Source organism: Ornithorhynchus anatinus, chromosome 5, assembly GCF_004115215.2.
Source record: "Ornithorhynchus anatinus isolate Pmale09 chromosome 5, mOrnAna1.pri.v4, whole genome shotgun sequence".
Lineage (NCBI taxonomy): Eukaryota > Metazoa > Chordata > Mammalia > Monotremata > Ornithorhynchidae > Ornithorhynchus > Ornithorhynchus anatinus.
In genome coordinates, this window is record NC_041732.1 from 3,880,510 (window position 1) to 3,898,392 (window position 17,883).

Sequence of the window (17,883 nt, forward strand, 5' to 3'; positions counted from 1 at the left end):
ATCTGTAAAATGGGGATTAAGACTGTGAGCCCCACATGGGACAACCTGATTCCCCTATGTCTACCCCAGCGCTTAGAACAGTGCTCGGCACATAGTAAGCGCTTAACAAATACCAACATTATATTATTGATTGATTGTAACTGGGACAGGGGTCTGCGGCCCCACAGGTTCACAAATGGACTAGCTCACGGTCCCCTCCATTCCTGTCCTCCACAAAGTAGCCGAGGCCTCATGTCAGAGTACAAAGATGTATTTTGTAGGAAACACCAGTGACAAACCTGTGCAATTCTGCGGAGTGGGATGGGACACACCCTGAGGCCATTCCCCTCTGTCTTTCCCTTAGTGGCTAGTGGGTTAGACCACTTTGATTCTCCCTTCCCCAAATCTTCAAGATTAGTCCCCAGTCCTCCTCGCACTGTGGCTCAGGGAAGTTAGTCAATCATGTTAATAATGGTTGGCTTAGACCTCTCTCCCTGTCCACTCTGGATTGGGAGAGGGGTGAACAAGCCACCTGGAGGAGCAGTTTACAGGGGTTTGGTCGGGGGGAGAAGGGAGAGTAGGGGATGGCTTACAGTGTCGAGTGTCTCCTTAAGGCACCGGGCCCAACCCCCTGAGGAGCAGCAGGGTCTGCCCAGGACCCTCAGGGGTTGGAAGCAGGGGCAGGGTGGAAGGAGTCCAGACCCCAAATCTCCCGCCTGCGGGAGAAGCTTAAAAGGCCGCAGGTGGACGGGAGAAGGTTGGGGAGAGAGCAGATGGGCGGTGGGGAGGACTCCCTGCTGCAGTAAGAAGGTTCAAGTTGGAGCAACAGAGAGGGAGGGGATGGCTCGGGGAGAGAGCGAGGGCTCTCTGCCGCTGAAGGAAGGCTCAGGTTGGAGCGGCACAGAGGGGAGAGGGTCGGGGGGCTGGGCAGATCAGGAGCAGAAGCACCAAGGGATGAGGTCACGAGGGCCGGGAGCAGAGGAAGACCCATGGGGCTGGGAGGGAGAGAGGACACGGGGGACGGCTGAGAGCCGGGGCTGGTAACGAGAGCGTTTGTGGGCGGGAGAGGACGCCCCATGAGGCCCGCTCAGTAGCCCTGAGGAGTGGGGGGTTCAGAGGAGATATACCCCCTGCCCGGAGCCTCCCCGGCCACTCACACGTACATGGCCCGGGACATGACGAAGCCTTTTTGGTAGGCCTCGGCTGCCGCAAAGGCCAGCGCGTCGTAGATGGGGTTGATCTTGTCCAGATAATCATCGTCTTCATCGTCTTCCTCCTCCTCCTCCCCGGGCTCCTGTGGCACCGGGCCCCTCAGCCCGGATCCCCCGACCCGTTCTTCCAGCGTAGGCAGCTCGTGGTAGCGAGGAGCATCCTGGAAGGAGGAAAGAAGGGTGAGGAGATCCCACCACCCCCGTCCCCCATCCCGCCATTCATAGTCAATTGGTGGGTCAATCGCTTATATTTATTGAATGCTCCCTAGTTCTTAGTACTAAGTACTTGAGTGCACACAGTAAGCACTCAGTAAATACGACTGAATGAATTGGGTGTTTCCTGTGTGTAGAGCACTGTACTAAGTGCACGATAGAACAGTATAACAGACACATTTCCTGCCCATAACAAGCTTAGTCTAGAGGGTGAGACAGATAAGAATAGAAATAAATCCCGGCCCCGTTACCTGTTCTGTGGTGGAGACACTTGGCTCAAAGTATGGGGTCTTCAGGGGGGAGTGCTCACAGTTGTCTAGGGAGAAGAGCTGGAGGGGCTGAGGGAGGGGAAGAGGGTCAGGCCAAGCCCAGTGGCCAAGGGCAGGATAGCCCACCTCCCCCGAACCCCCATCCCAACGCCCCCATCCGGCTCCCAGCAAGTTCCAGGCGGAGAGGGGAGGGGACAAAGTGAGGGACTAGCAGCTAGGCCTAGTAAATAGAGCACAGGTCTGGGAGTCAGAAGGACCTGGGTTCTAGTCACACAGTAAGTGCTCAATAAATATGAATGAATGAATGGTCCCAGTTCTGCCACTAGTCTGCTGTGTGACCTTGGGCAACTCATTTGACTTCTCTGTGCCTCAGTTACCTCACCTGTAAAATGAGGATTAAGACTGTGAGCCCCATGTGGAACAGGGACTGTGTCCAACCTGATTACCTTGTATCCACCCCAGTGCTTAGAACAGTGCCTGGTGCATAGTAAGCACCTAACAAATACTATTAAAAAAAAAAGGGAGTAAGAGCATAGACAAAGGCCAGGGATGGATTAGGGCACCGAGCTAAGCTTGGGCAGGTGTAAAGGGCAGAGTGGGGAATTCGGAGGAGGGTACAGAGGGAAGCGGGGTGAAGGGCTTGGTCTCACCACCTCGGGTTCCTCCAGCTTCACCTTGGGAGGTGGGGGCTTGTAGGCAGGAGGCCCCCCGAGGCTGCTAGGAAAGAAAGCACGGTTAAGGAGGTGCAGAAGAGCCTCCTGCCCTCCCCGACCCTCACCCTTCTCATCCCCCTCCTCGACCCCGCCAGCCTTAGCCCAGTCTTCCCCATCCTCTCCCGTGGCTGTGCCCAAACTGGACCCAGATGCGGCTCTCCCCTCTTCTTGTACCCTCAGCTCAGGCCCACTTCCCTCCTGAGGAACAGGGGCGCTGCGGGGAAAAGAGGCACTGGGCGAGGGGGTTACTCACTCGTCCTCCTCAGAGTGTCCCTCGGGACTCCGTTCCTTTCGCTGTTGCCGGCAGATGAGGACTGCGGTGGCAACCACGGCCATGGCTATGATGGATGCAATGATGCCACCGATGATGCCCCCGGTGGCCCCGGCCCCGGCCGGGTTGGGGTTCTCTGCAGGAATTGGGGGGGGTGTGCAGTCAGGAGGGCCGGGCCTGAGCTGCTGGCCATCACCTGATTGCATTTCCCTCCTTCTCTTCCTCTCCCTTCTCCCTTGGCTCTGACGCTTGCCTCTGTGTGACTTTGGACAAGTCACTTTACCTCTGAGTCTCCAGCTTCCTCGTCCATAAAATAGGGATGTCACCTGTTCTCCCTCCCTCTTAGACTATGAACTGTAGGTGAGACAGGGTGTGTCTGATCTGATTATTTGATGACCTCAGTGCTTGGCACATAGTAAGCACATAATAAACACCAGCATTAGCTGGGCCAGAGCATCTGAGTTTGCCTCCAGTCCAAGAGCCCCATGGGGGACGGTGACTTGTCAGACTTGTATCTACCACAGCATTCAGTACAGTACTTGGCACATAGTAAACATTTAATAAATACCCCCTTGCAGGGCAGTAGGCTGGGAGGAAGTTGGGACAAGGAAGGAATCTTGGTGGGGGAGGGGGCTGGGAGAAATGGAGGGGAAGGGGCAGGGGCCAGGGTTTGAGGAGGTTAAAGACCCTACCAATGAGCTGTGGATGAATTAATCTCCAAAGGACTACTCCACCCTCTAGTGCCACAGTAGGGAGTCCCAAGGTGGATGGAGACCCAACCCAAGATGCTCCTCCCAGAAACAGCGTGACTTAGCAGAAAGAGCCCAGCCTTGGGAGTCAGAGGTCGTGGGTTCTAATTCGGGATCCGCCACTTTATCAGCCGTGTGACTTTGGGCAAGTCACTTAAATTATCTGTGCCTCAGTTCCCTCATCTGTATAATGGGGATTCAGACTGTGAGCCCCATGGGGACAACCTGATGACCCTGAAGCTCCCCCCAACGCTTAGAACAGTGCTTGGCACATAGGGAGCCCTTAACAAATAAAAAATAAATGGTGGTATTTGTTAAGCGTTTAGTACGTGCCAAGCATTGTTCTAAGCCCTGGGGGGTACAAGGTGATGAGGTTGTCCCAAGTGGGGCTCACAGTCTTAATCCCCATTTTACATGAGGTCACTGAGGCACAGAGAAGTGATTTGCCCAAAATCACACAGCTAAGTGGCAGATGCGGTATTCGAACCCATGACCGCCGACTCCCTAGCCCGTGCTCTTTCCACTGAGCACACTGCTTCTCAATATCAGCATTATTATTATTATTATTATTCCTTCAGCGGGTTCTGAAGACCGGATCCCAGCCTCCACCTCCTCCTTATCCCTTCCTCCCCCGCCCCAACCGCCCCCACCCCAATTCTGGGCTCGAATCCAAGCAGACACAGCAGGGGGCGCTACGCAGCCGAGCAGGAACCCTGGCCACCTGACCTCCGGTCTCCTGAGTCACGGGGTGGGGCTCAATTCGCACCCCCACCCTCTCCCTCCAAATAAAAGGAAACTCTCGGGAGGGGCCTGTCCCGAGAGAGAGGGAGTTAGACCCCCTCCGGGAGCCAAGAGGTTAACTTTTGAAGGCAGAGACTAACGGGTTAATGGCTCCCCCCCCCCCCCCATCTCCTGGGAATCACCGATCAGACTGCAGTCTCTCCCCTCCCCCCACCATCCCAGGGGAGAGAAAGGGGAAGAGTAAATACAGGAGGGCGGAGGGAAGGAGTGGAACAGGAGAGGAAGGAATGTGAGGCTTCCCAGTCGTCTTCCCACCCAGCTTCTCCCCTTTCAGCACCCAAAGCCACCCACCTGTCCCCCTCCCTGGGTGCCTTTCTCGAGGGCGAGTGGGGGCAAGAGAGGCGGAGGCAAGCAGAGGGATCAGGAGTGGGGAAAGGGGCATTGAATAAATCACACGCACCCCCCAGGTCCTTTCTGAGGTTTTTATTGCCCTGTCCGGGGCTGGGAAGGCATGATGGGGGTCGAGGCCGGTATGAAAATATAGTGTCTCTCAGTGCCACACCCTCATCACTCCTGTCCTGCCATCCCCCTCCGAATAGGCCCAGACCCCGACCCTCCCCCTCCCAATCCCCAGTGCCTCTCCCCCCAAAAAACTGGAGGGCTGGGGGAGAGCCGCGGGCACGAGTCCAGGGTTTGCCCACAGCCCCGCAGGGGTGAGAAAGGGTCGGGGAGGGGGGTCAGGCCTGCCCAGCCTCCCTCCATAGTCAAGTTCGAGGCCATGGGAAATGGGGAGATGGATGGGCCGCTCCGCCTCCACACGGCGGGGGGAGAGGAGGAGAGCCCTGATTAGGAGTCGGGGGAGCTGGGCATCCAGGGTCACACGTAGACAGCGTGGCGGGAGATGAGGGAGCCGTCCTGTTGAGACTCCATGTCGTCCTCCCCCCCTGGCCCCTGGAGCAGACCTTCCTTCCCCTCATCCTCCTCCTGTTCCTGCTCCTCCTTCTCCTTCTCTTCCTCCTCCTCCTCTCCCTGTCCGGGGGTCTGCGGGGGCCAGAAGCCAGGGCCCCTGGGGGCGCCATTCCCGAACACGTGGGTCTTGGGGTCATAGGAACCAGCGCGGCCACCACCACCAGGGCTCCTCTTCCTCCGCCTCCTCAGCAGGACGAAGGCGGCCGCCCCCCCGGCCAGGAGCAGGAACAGCAGGAGGATCCCCCCAACGGCCCCCCCCACCACGGCCCCCACTCGGGAAGCGGCCCGTGGAGTGTCTGGAGGGGGAGAGAGAGAGAAAAGAGAGAGACACACACGGGAGAGAGGGGGTCAGGGGAGAGAGACTCTGGGGCAAGGGGGTTGGGGAAGGGAGGCGGGCAAGACCAGAGAGCTGGGTTCCCCTGGGAGTGACGGGCACGTGAGAGAGATCGGTATGGGAAGATGCGGGGAGGTGAGAGAGGAATTCCGAGGCGCTGGAGAGGAGCCGGAAGAGGGAGGCCAGAGGAGAGAGGCAAAGAGAGGAGGGAGGCCGCAGGGGGTAAAAAGAGAATGAAGAGAGGAGTGAGGGCAACGGTGAGAGGGAAGAGTCAGGGATATGTGAAAAGGGAGAGAGGGTTACATTTTAGGGACATAGAAAAGGGAAAACTGGAGTGAAGTCGGGAGGAGTAGAGGGCAGGGGGGAGATGGGGTTGGGAGGAGCCAGGAGGCCAAGGGAGAGAGAAAGGGGCCTCGGTCAGGGAGAGAGATACCAGAAGCTGGGACAGACAGGAGACCCAGGCTCTCTGGGAGAAGGCTGGGGGCAGAGCAAACAGGGCACAGCCATACCACCCACGATGCCCCTCCCCAATGCCCCCACCAGATAGGCGCAGACCCCTCTCAGCATGCTCCCTGCTCCCTCTTACCTATCAACAGCCCTCCTCCCCCCACAGCCACACTTAAAACCTCCTCTCCTGCCCCTGACCTAGACAGCTCTTAGGTTCACCTCTTGATTTCCTTTAGACCCGAGGTTCATGGTCATTTTTGTGGCTCTGGATGAAGGAGTAAGAAAGAGAAAGTCGGGGGTTGGGGAGAGGTAGGAAATTTGTGGCCTGTGAATGCTGGTGTGACTTTTTTTAACATATGTATCTTGTACCTACCCTAGGGCTTAGTAGAGTACTCGGCACATAGTTTGTGCTTAGCAGATATTATTATTATTATCATCATCATTATCAGTATTGTGTGTAGCCATGTACCTCCTCTGCCTGGATTTTTGTGGAGATGGTTATGTGCATTTATGTGCATTTCCTCTGTTCTGCTGGGGGGGAAGGGGGAGGGGGGGTGTGTGTGTGTCTGTCTGCCTCTCCCTCATGGCCACATTTCCAGCCGGTCAGTGTATCTTGGCCCTGCCCACCCAAGGTCCCCACTTCCTCTCTCTCTCCAACCATGCCCAGGTTAACCGACCTCCCCTCCCTGGACAAGAGAGGTGAGATGGGGAAAGAAGGGAGGGGATATGGGAACCTCAAGAGCAGCATGGCGGTTCTGAACCCTCTCCCCTCTCCAAGATGACTGCACCGACCCCCACTCCTCTCCAATGAATGAGACCCAGAGGGAGACAGGCAGAAAGGAGAGGAGACCAAGAGAAGGAGTCATCCCCGTGCAGACCCACACCCAGGCTCTCCCCCAACTCTCCTCTCAAGACACCCCCATCTCCAGCCCCCCTAGATTCCTCACCTCTGACCAGGATGGTCTGCTCGGCCCGCCCAGTGCCCACGGCGTTGGTGGCACTGCACACGAAGGTCGTGTTCACCAGACTGTCCACGGTGTGAACGACAAGGCGGGAGCCCTGGACCACGACTGTTGAGGGGAGGGGGCCCAACAGCCTGGTGGCGGGGGAGGGGAGGAATACGGAGAGGTGACGGAGAGGCAGGGGAGGACCAGGACCCCTTGCCATGTCAAGTCCCACCACTCTTCCCAGGACCCAAGGATCCTTCCTCCCAGCTCTGGGCTTTCTCCATTTTCACTTGAACCCCTCAGCTCTGTCCTCTAGCTCCTTCTCCTCCTCCAAGCACCCCAGGCCCCACACCCCTGCTGCCCCCCAGCTCCTCGCTCCACTCTTAGAACTGCATCACTGCAGCCTGGAAGCCAGTTGTCCTGTCTCCGGTCCCCTCTCATACTCCATCCTCAGCTCTCCCTCCCAGCCGTCTCTCTCCTCCCCAGTCGTGGCTCACCAAGCAGCCCTTGGCTCCCAAAACCTCCCATCAGGAACCCAGGCATCCAGGGCCAGGGGACTCACGTGCTCCAGTTGTAGACTGTGGGCTCTGGGTAGCTCTGGGCATCACAGTTTAGAGTGGCATCGCTGCGGCCGATGAACCAGTTATCGTCATAGTTGGAGATGGTGACCTCGGGGTGGTCTGCCAGAGGGAGGGGAGAGGGTAAGTGGCAGGGAGACAGACACCCCTTCCCCTGCAAGTGACCACCCCAGAGAAACACACCCTCCTCTAATAATGATAATAATAATAATGATGGTATGTTAAACACTTACTATGTGCTAGGCAGTGTACTAAGCGCTGGGGTGGATACAGTCCCTGTCCCACAGGGGGCTCACAGTCCAGAAGTGAAGTAACTTGCCCAAGGTCCCATAGGAGACAAGTGGTAGAGCCGGGATTAGAACCTATGAACTTCTGACTCCCAGGACTGTGGGCTAACCACTATACAATGCTGCTTCTCAGAGGAGACTGCCCCAGAGAGATGCCCCCTCATCCTGCAGGTGATCTCAGAGAGCCCCTCCCCTCATCTTGTAGGTGACCACTCCAGGGAAACTGAGGCTCCTTGAGGGAATAAGATTACAGCAAACCCAGGAGTTCAGATCTCCATCCAGGGCCCTACCAGCTCCGGCCCTGTTGGCTGAGTCCTCATCCGTCAGCCTGACCCTCCCAGACAGTGGGGAAAGGGAAAGGAGTGATTTAAGGGAGGGGAGAGCGGGGAAAGGAGGCAGAAGAGAAGGGTAATTGCATGGGCAGGGAGTCAACATGGGCAGTGCCCCCCCGGAGGCAGTGGTCACTCACGGCGTACGGCGAGGGTGACGGGCAGAATCTGGGGTTCCTGGAGGGTCTCATGCTCCACCTTGCAGGTGACGGTCTGCCCATGGAGATCCCGGGTGGGCAGCAGGGTGAGTTGGCTGGTGACGGTGATGGTGCCATTGGACAGCTCTTCTTGGGTGACCTTGGCTTTGTGGGTGAGGGATGTGGACCAGGAGAGGCGGGCGGCCGGGAGGCCCGCAGAGGAGACACAGAAGGCGACAGTGGCGGGCACCGAGCCTTGCGTCACCTCCTGGGCCCAAGCCTGATTCTGGGGTGCAGCTGAACACGAGGCAGGGGAAGACACATGTAAGAGGCCTTGAACTTCATCTCTGAACCCAGGGGTTCAGCCCCCTCACCACACCAGCCTCAACTTACTTCCCAGGACCCTCTCCCCTTCTAGACTGTAATGTAGGGGTCCTGTTTAGCCCCTGCTCCAGCCCCAGCTTCCTTCCCAGGACCCTCTCCTCCTGTAGACTGTAAGCTCACAGTGGGCAGGGAATGTGTCTACCAACTCTGTTGTATTGTCCTCTCCCAAATGCTTCTCTCTCCTTCTCTCCTTCTACAGTTCACCCTGTACACTCCGCTCCTCTGCCGCTAAGCTCCTCCCTGTGCCTCCGTCTCGCCAGTCCCACTGTCAAACCCTGGCCCACATCCTACCACTGACCTGGAATGTCCTCCCTCCTCACAACCGTCAAACTAACTCTCTTCCCCACTTCAAAGCCCTACTGAGAGCTCGCCTCCTCCAGGAGGCCTTCCCAGACTGAGCCCTCCCTTTCCCTCTGCCCCTCCTCCCCTCCCCACTGCCCCGACTCCCTCCCTCTGCTCTACCCCCTTCCCCTCCCCACAGCACTTGTGTATATTTGTATATATGATTTATTACTCTATTTTATTAATGATGTGTATATATGTATATCTATGATTCTCTTTATTTTGATGGTTTTGATGCCTCTCTACTTGTTTTGTTTTGCTATCTGTCTTCCCCTTTTAAACTGTGAGCCCGTTGTTGGGCAGGGATTGTCTCTATCTGTTGCCGAATTCTTCATTCCATTCCAAGCGCTTAGTACAGTGTTCTGCACAAAGTAAGCACTCAATAAATACGATTGAATGAATGAATGAAATGCTTAGTGCAGTACTCTGCATAAAGTAAGCGACCCATATTTACCATTGATAGATGACCCAGGCATGCCTGCCCCCTTAGGGGTGGGGCATCTTCATGCCCAGTGCCCTCCTCAATACTGGACACAATAGGCTCCCCGCTCCCCTCCCAGCCACAGAGGCCTCACACTCACTGTCCTTGGCCTGCCTGTCACCCACTGCTATTGTATATGAGTTCCCTCTTTCAATCTATCAATCTTTATCAATCAATCAATATTTATTGAGCATTTATATGCAGAGCCCTGTACTAAATAATAATAATAATAATGTTGGTATTTGTTAAGCGCTTACTATGTGCCGAGCACTGTTCTAAGCGCTGGGGTAGACACAGGGGAAACTCTTGGGAGAGTACAATACAACAGAGGGGAAACATTCCCTTCCCACAGCGAGCTAGCACTCAGTACAGTGTTCTGCACACAGTAAATGCTCAGTAAATACAATTGACTGACCGACTGGCTGACTTGGAACAGAACGCTTTACCTGGTAGATAGAAGGCAGCCCCTGTGCATGAAGAACTCCCAATCTAGAACCCAGGGAAATCGCTGCCGTTCAAACCCTAACCCAACCTTCGCCCGCCCCCACTGCTGTTATCGCCCACCCCTCACCCTCACTCAGATCCCGTGAGCCCCCGCCCCCCACTCACCCTCCACTCTGAGCCAGGTGGCCCCCTTGCTGTTGCCCCGAGGGAAGGTGGCGAACTCGCAGGTGTAATTGCCCTGGTCCTGAGCCCGCAGCTCCCGCACCTGCAGGGTGGCATCGCGCAGGGCGGCCTCACCCACCGACCCGGCCGAGAGGAACTTCAGCCGCTGCCCATCGGCCTCGGGGTCAGGGAAACTGGCTCCGTGCTCAGGATGAGAGACAGCCACACTGTAGCTCCTGCCGTTCCTGTCCCAGCGCACCCACGTCACCTGAGACACCTTGACATCTGGCCCCGTAGGCAGCAGGCGGCACGGCAGGTCCACGGTGCCCCCCAGCCGCCCCCGCACCTCAGGAGTCACCTCTACCTTCAAGTCTTGGGCACCTGGCGGGGCAGGGAACAGAGAAACAGAGTCAGGGTCTGCTGGTCAAGAGGCACAAGGAAAGGGATGAGAGAGCGAGAGATGGGGAGGACAAGAGTTGTAGATGGGGCAAGTAAGCATTAGGCAGAGGAATGAGGTCAGAGAGACCCTTCCACACTCCCATCCTGTCTCCTACCCAAGGCCTGGGGCACAGACTGGGATCTCTACCCCTTCCTAAGACCCTGGGATCCTGTCCCTCCAGCCCTTGATTACCCTTCCTACCAATCCCTACCAGGTCCCTGCCGCTGACTCCCCTCCCTCACTCGGACCCAGACCCCCTGCTCCCGGCCCCTCTTCCTTCCCCACACCTGGGTCAGAATGCACCCGATCTTCAACAATACCAGCCTTGTTCCTTTGTGGCCTTGTCTGTTTGCCCTCCCCTCCCCCTTCCATCCATTTCCCCCCCACCCCCTCCACCAGGCCTGGTCAGGGAGCCAGCATGGGGTGGGGATGGGGGTGGACAGAGAGTATGGGAACGGAGAGGCCGGGGGAGGAGAGGGAAGAGAGAACAGAGACTGCTTCCCCATCCCCAGGGCCTGACATCACCCTCCTCCCACCTGGCCCACCGGGGTCCGGGCCAGACTGGTGACAGGTTTAGGGGGTGGCAGACCAAGGTCCCCCAACACGCTTCCTCCCCACCCCATCCTGCCCCCCTTGCCCTACTCCACACTGGTTTCCTGTCGAGGCAAAAAAAATGTGAAGAGAAAGGGGATGGGGGGAAGTGTGGGGGAGGTGGGATGACACCAGGGAGGGAGAAGCAAACAGTCAGTGAGCCAATCCTATTTATTGAGCGCTGGGTGTGGAGCACTGTACTAAGCGCTTAGGAGAATACAGTAGAACAATATAGCAGACAATCCTTGTGCTCTGCACACAGTAAGCGCTCAATAAATACGAATGAATGAATGCCTATGAGCTTATAGTCTAGAGGGGGAGACAGGCATAAATAGAAATCAATAAAATTATAAGTGCTGTGGGGCTGGGAGGGGAGATGAATAAAAGGAGCAAGTCAGGGCCACGCAGAAGGGTTTGGAAGTAGAGAAAAGAAGAGCCCAGTCAGGGAAGGCCTCTTGGAAGAGCTGTGTCTTCAATAAGGCTTTGAAGTTGGGGAGAGTAATTATCTGGCGGATGTGAAGAGGGAGAGAGTTCCAGGACAGAGGCAGGACATGGGGGAGAGGTCAGCGAAATCAAGGTACAGTGAGAAGGTTGGCAATAGAGGAGCCAAGTGTGCGGCCTGGGTAGAAAAGTTGCGAGGTGAGGTAGGAGGGGGCTACACTTTATTCAATCAATCAATTCACCCTTAATTCACCCCACCCTCAGCCCCACAGCACTTATGTCCCTATGTGAAATTTATTTAAACATCTCTCAACCCCCCAGCCTGTAAACTTATCCCTCTAGACTGTATGTTCATTATTGGCAAGAAACTAATTTTGTCGTATTGTACTCTCCCATGCGTTTAGTTTAGTGCTCTGCACATTGTAATCAATCAATCAACTGTATTTATTGAACTTTTACTGTGTGTAGAGCACAGTACTAAGCGCTTGAGAGAATGCAATATAACACTGTAACAGAGCTGGTTGACATATTGCATTGCATATTCCCTGTCCACAATAATAAATACCATTGATTTGATTGATTAAACTCATTGTGCATAAAGTACATGTCTACCAACTCTTTATATTGTACTTTCCCAAGCGCTTAGTACAGTGCTCTGCACAAAGTAAGCACTCAACAAGTATTTTCCTTTTATACTTTGCAGCTATTTCCACTAAATTCAGTGTCTGTCTCTCATGCTATACTGTAAGCTCCTTGAGGGCAGGGATCAATCCATCAAGTGCATTTATTAAGTGTTTACCATGTACAGAGCACTGTACTAAATGCTTAAGAGAGTACGATATAACAGAATTGGTAGACATGTTCCCTGCCCACAATCCTTTGGGTTAAATCATGTTTTCGCTAAGAATAAGGTAAACAAGTCAATAGATCGTCTCCTTTTCATTATCAAGGTTACGGCAAGTATTAAACGGGGTTTAAATGTTTTTCAAGTCTTCTTACTCTACTGTACTCCCTCCCTTCCTCTTATGTCGGACAGACTATCCCTCTCCTCACCTTCAAAGCCCTATTAAACTCTATCTCCTCCAAGAGGCCTTCCTCAACTCAGCTTTCATTTCCTTTTCTCCCACTCCCTTCTGCATTGCTCTCGCACTTGAATTTGCACCCTTTATTCACCCCACCATCAGTCCTACAGCACATATTTATATATTCATAAATTCATCTCTGTCTCCCCCTCCAGACTGTAAGCTCTTTGTGGACAGAAACCATGCCAACTAGCTCTTGCTCTATTGTCCTCTCCAAAACGCTTAGTAGGTGCTCTGCATACAGTAAGCGCTCAATAAATATCACTGAATGACTGAGGGGAAGGGGGCTTGGGGCTAGGGTGGGGAGAGCCAAAGGATGGGAAGTGTGGAGTTTTGGTATTTAACAGCAGAGAGGCCAGGGAACCTAGGGGTGGAGCCAGGGGCCCAATCGCTTGGGTCCCCTTTCCCAGCCTCTTTCCTTCTTGCCCTTCTGTCTCATCAGCCACCGAGCCGCAGCTCCTTGCCTCAGTTTCCCCCCCTCATAAACCAGCATTAACGACCCCTCCTCCCCCGCCAGGGCGCGGTGGAGACGCCGGACTGAGCTCAGGGGTTTGGAGCTCTTTCCGAGGTGCTGCCTCAGCCTCCTCGTTAATTAATTAATTACTGATAATAACCACAAGCACCAGCCGCCCCCGGCCCAGCGGACCGGACATCCGGGAACCGGTTTCAGGGCCGCGGGGGGCTTGGGGACGTGACCCGCCAGGGCAATTGGTGGCGGGGGAGGGCCTAGGGCAGAGAGGGGAGGGGAGGACTGGGCGGATCCTGCTTTCTTTGCATCTCTGTCTCTTTGCCTCTCTGTCCCAGTGTATCACTCTGACGGTCAACAACCGCAACAAAAATAATACTGATATTTGTGACACATTTTGTGTGCCAGGCATTATACTAAGCGCTGGGGGAGGTACAAGCAAATCGGAGCCAAGAGGCCCGATACACCGTTTAGATTCATTCATTCAATCGCATTTATTACACGTTTACTGTGTACAAAGCACTGTACTAAACGCTTGGGAAAGTACAACAATAAACAGTGACATTCCCTGCCCACAACGAACTTACAGCTTGGGGGACGGAGGGGCGGGCCTGATATCAATAAAAATAAATAAAATTATAGATAGATAGATAGATAGATAGATAGATAGATAGATAGATAGATAGATAGATAGATGTGCTATGGGGCTGGGGCGCGAAGGGATTGGAAAGATGATCTCTGCATTGTCCTGGATATGTGTGTCTTCCTCTCTCTCTTTCTTATGGCATTCATCAAGCACTTACTATGGGCCAGGCACTGTACTAAGCGCTGGGGTGGGTACAAGCCTGTCCCCCACGGGGCTCGCTGTCTCAACCTCCATTTTACAGATGAGGGAACTGAGGCCCAGAGAAGTGAAACGACTCATCCATGGTCACAAAGCAGACAAGTGGCTGAGTTGGGATTAGAACGCAGGTCCTCTGATTCCCAGGCCCGGGCTCTATCCACTAGGCCAGGCCCCTCTGCTCTTTGTCTCTGGGGCTCTGTGCTCTCCGATGTCTCCGAGCCCCTGTGTCCCTCCGCCACTGAGAGCTCATGCGGACTCAGACCCGAGCTTGGCCTCCTCCTGCCCCACTTCCATGCAGCAGCCAGCATTAAAAATGCAGCACGGGTGGGGGAAGGGAGAGGGGAAGCGGCAACCAGGGGTGGGGGAGGGAAGGAGGGCTTGGTACAGTGCTCTGCACACAGTAAGCGCTCATTACAATTGAATGAATGAATGAATGAAAAGGAGGGGCCCGAGGGTCCATCCAAACATAGCCTTCAAAGGGCAAGCCGGGGTGCTGGGCGGTGGGAGACCAGGGTCTGCTGGTCCGTGTCCTGTGTGCGTGTGTGTTAAGGGAGTCCAGAGTGGGGGCAGAAAGGGGAGTTTGGGGGTCTGTCTGCCCGGCCTTGGTCCACTCTGTGCCTTTAGGGGTTGTGGAGGGGCATGGAAGGGGGCCTAACGTGTGTGTCCACGGCCTTTTCTGTATGCCTGCGGGGGTGTGTGTGTGTACAGATTGGGGACAGGGGGTTTGTCTGGCCTTGGTCTACTCTGTGGGTGTCCCTGTATGGTTGCGGGGGTTGTGGAGGGGGATGGAAAGGGAGTCTGACATGAGTGTGTGTGTGGCCATGGCCTGCTCTGTGTCTTTTCCTGCGTGCCTGAGGGTGTGTGAGTGTGAGTGTGTCCCCCCCCCCAGATCCAGGCTGTGTTGCAGGATGCCCCTCCACACCTCTGCTCCTTTCTATTTGGGCAAGCAGGCCTTTCCCGATCCCGCCTGGTCTCCTCCTCCGCCCCCTGCCCCCCGCCCGGCCTATCTCCGCCTTTTGTCCGCCCCCACCCCCTCCCTCCCTCCCTCCCTCCGCCACCCCCGGCCCCGGTCCGGCCCGGCCTGCCTAACGAGAAGCGACGGCGCGGGCCGGTCCGTCAGCCCCATCCGCACGGCGTGAATGAGGAGGCCGCCCCCCGCCGCCCCCCGCCCCGAGCCCGCAGCAGGCGGAGCGGGGAGGGAAGAGATGAGGGCAGTGGGGAGGGGGCCATCGAGGTCTCCGGAGCCAGGAGACCCAACTGAAGAAGAGACAGGCCAGGGAGGGAGACACACCCACCCACCCACCCACACTCTCTGTCTCTCTCTCACCCCATCCCTTCTGGGGCTCTTCCCTCGCCGGGGAGGGTTGGGGTCAAGGACAGATGGGGCTCCCCTCGATGGGAGGGATGGGGTATAGGGTGTGGCTCGGTGGAAAGAGCCCGGGCTTGGGGGTCAGAGGTCAGAGGTCATGGGTTCTAATCCAGGCTACACTGCTTGCCAGCTGTGTGACCTTGGGCAAGTCACTTCACTTCTCTGTGCTTCATTTACCTCATCTGTAAAATGGGGATGAAGACTGTGAGCCTCATGTAGGACAACCTGATTACCCTGTATACCCCAGAGCTTAGAACAGTGCTCTGTACATAGTAAGCACTTAATAAATACCAACATTATTATTATTCTCTGGGCCTCAGTGACCTCATCTGTAAAATGGGGATGAAGACTGTGAGCCTCATGTGGGACAACCTGATGACCTTGTATCAACCCCAGCGCTTAGAACAGTGCTTTCCACATAGCAAGCGCTTAACAAATACCATAATTATTATTATTCTAATCCCGGCTCCGCCGCTTGTCAGCTGTGTGTCCTTGGGCAAGTCACTTCACTTCTCTGTGCCTCAGTGACCTCCTCTGTAAAATGGGGATGAAGACCGTGAGCCCTACGCGGGACAAACTGATGACCTTGTATCTACCCCAGCGCTCAGAACAGGGCCTGGTACAAAGTAAGCGCTTAAGGAGTACCAACATTACTGTTGTTATTACAGGAAGGGTATAGGGAGGGAGGGCTCAGACGGGTCTCCCTGGCAACAGTGAGCGTCCTCATCCGTCCAACTTCCTCCCGCAGGGCGGGAGGAGGGGGGCCTCACTAGGCTGTCCCCCCCCCCCCCCGCCCTTGCACCTGCCTCTCCCTCTTACCCGCTCCCCTCCCCCCTGGCAGTCTCCACCCCGGGCTCCAGAACCCGGGCATCCTGCCCCCCTTCCCACCATCCCGCCTCCCGGGAGCCAGGAGTCCCGCCCCTCTGGTCCGGATAAACAGCCCCGTCGCCTAAGAGGAAAGCCAACCCGGGGTCAGCAGGGGGGACGGTCAGCAAGTCGGAGTCCACCGACACCTGCAACTTCCCGAATCCTTTCCCTTCCCTCCCTCGTTGTCCGCCCGGGCCCCCTCCCCCGGCTGGGCCCGGACTCCAGGGAGGGGAGAGGGGAGGGGTCGGAGGTCCGGTGGGGGGGAAAAAGAGATACCAACGGGCCGCTCCCCTTCTCTCCCCTCCCCCTGCCCCGGGCCCTTTAGGACAAAGGCGGAGGGAAAGAGGGCGGGAGGGGAGACGAGGGAAGGACCGGCCCTGAGGGGGAGGGGAGATAAGAACCAGAAACCATGAAACCCCAGAGCCCGGAGCGGGAGAGGAGGAGACCGGACAGCCGGGAATGACCGGCGGCCCGCAAGGAGCCGCGCCCCGGGGCCCGGCTGGAAGGACGGAGGTAATGAGAGGAGAGATTTCTCAACGAAAGCGAAACCGAGAAAACTTCCCGATGGGAATGTCACACCTGCTCCGCCGCCCCGCTACAAGGAACCCAGGAGCCCGGACTCTCTTGCTCCCTCCGGACCCGAAAGTCTTTCCACCGCTCCCCTTTGGTCAAAGACCCCCGGGCCTCCTTCCCCTCCTTGTCCTCCCCACACACCCGTTCCCACAGTCCCTTCCTCCCCAGCTCCCTCCCCTGCCCAAGTCCTGAGTTCGAAACAGGGCCGGTTTGAAGGAACGAGTCGGCCCGGATTCGGCTCGGAGAAGGAAACCCGGGAGGGATGGAGAGGGGGTGGGCGCGGGTCGCTCTTCTCCTCTCTCCGAGCCCCCCGCCCCTCTCCCCGGGGGGCATTCCGAGCATTCCTGGGGGGAGGGGGCGCCGAGACCCCGGGTTAACCCGTTCAGTCGCTAAAGGCGGAGAGAGGGGGAGAGGCAGAATCCCAGATGGACAGACGACCCCCCCAACTAAGCCTTCGCTTCCTGGGATGGAGGCCGGGGGGCTGCGGTGGGGGGGGAGGGGGCTCATCACCGGAGAGGGGGAAGGGGAGTTCAGAAAATCCTGGGGAAGGGGTGAGAGGAGGGGAGGAGAAAAAAGGAAAAAGGAGGAGGAAAAAGAAAGACACGGGAGAGCGGGGAGGAGTGGGGAGGGGGTTTGGGGGGGGGTCCCTCACCGGCTCCCAGAAGCAGCAGCAGCAGCAGCGGCGGCGGGAGGGCGGCGGCCACGGCCATGGGGCTGTCCCCGCCCGCGGGGCCCGGGGTCTGCGCCCCAGGACCGGCTCCCCCGGGCTGGTCCCCGGCCTCCGCCTCCCGGGCTCCGGCCTGGCCTGGCCTGGCTCGGCCCTCCTCGGTGTCTCGGTGCCGGCCTCCTTGTCCGTCCCTTCGGCCTTCTCCGGCCACAGACACTGTGCCACCTCCGACGTCACCGACCCACCCTAGTCCTCTCCCGGCGCAGCTCACCGCCAACAAGCCCCGCCCCGCCCGGAGCGGGACCCGCCCCCTCCCCCAGCTTCGCCCCTGGTCAGAAGCTCCGCCCTGATAATCATAATTCTATTAATAACAGTGTTGGTATTTGTTAAGCGCTTACTATATGCAGAGCACTGTTCTAAGCTCTGGGGTAGATACAGGGTCATCAGGTTGTCCCACGTGAGGCTCACAATCTTAATGCCCATTTTACAGAGGAGGTAACTGAGGCACAGAGAAGTGACTTGCCCACGGTCACACAGCTGACAAGTGGCAGAGGCGG

General features: G+C 56.7%; 1 protein-coding gene across 5 annotated transcripts; it reads right to left on the minus strand.

The window, feature by feature from the left end:
- Positions 1-234: 234 nt before the first annotated feature.
- On the minus strand, positions 235-17,602 carry NECTIN2 (nectin cell adhesion molecule 2). Of its 5 annotated transcripts, none has more exons than XM_029066251.2 (9): positions 17,312-17,602; positions 9,991-10,368; positions 8,178-8,471; positions 7,406-7,523; positions 6,844-6,992; positions 2,639-2,792; positions 2,323-2,389; positions 1,655-1,741; positions 235-1,351 (listed from the first exon to the last, which is right to left on the minus strand). In XM_029066251.2, exons 1-9 carry the CDS (start codon positions 17,367-17,369, stop codon positions 1,133-1,135), a joined length of 1,524 nt encoding a protein of 507 aa, XP_028922084.1. In that variant the 5' UTR covers positions 17,370-17,602; the 3' UTR covers positions 235-1,132. The 5 variants fall into 5 exon arrangements, with proteins under 5 accessions (XP_028922084.1, XP_028922088.1, XP_028922085.1 ...); XM_029066255.2 differs by having other exon boundaries at positions 2,326-2,386; positions 17,312-17,601; XM_029066252.2 differs by having other exon boundaries at positions 2,323-2,386; positions 17,312-17,601.
- Positions 17,603-17,883: the final 281 nt, after the last annotated feature.

Bases quoted from the DNA above. Each gene is read 5' to 3' on its own strand.
- NECTIN2 (XM_029066251.2), bottom strand. From the start codon at position 17,369: ATGGCCGTGGCCGCCGCCCTCCCGCCGCCGCTGCTGCTGCTGCTGCTT. The intron at 2,390-2,638 runs GTGAGTAACCCC...TTTCTTTCCTAG, and splicing joins GGACACTCTGAGGAGGACGA to CAGCCTCGGGGGGCCTCCTG. The intron at 1,352-1,654 runs GTAACGGGGCCG...TCCTCCTTCCAG, and splicing joins GTGTCTCCACCACAGAACAG to GATGCTCCTCGCTACCACGA.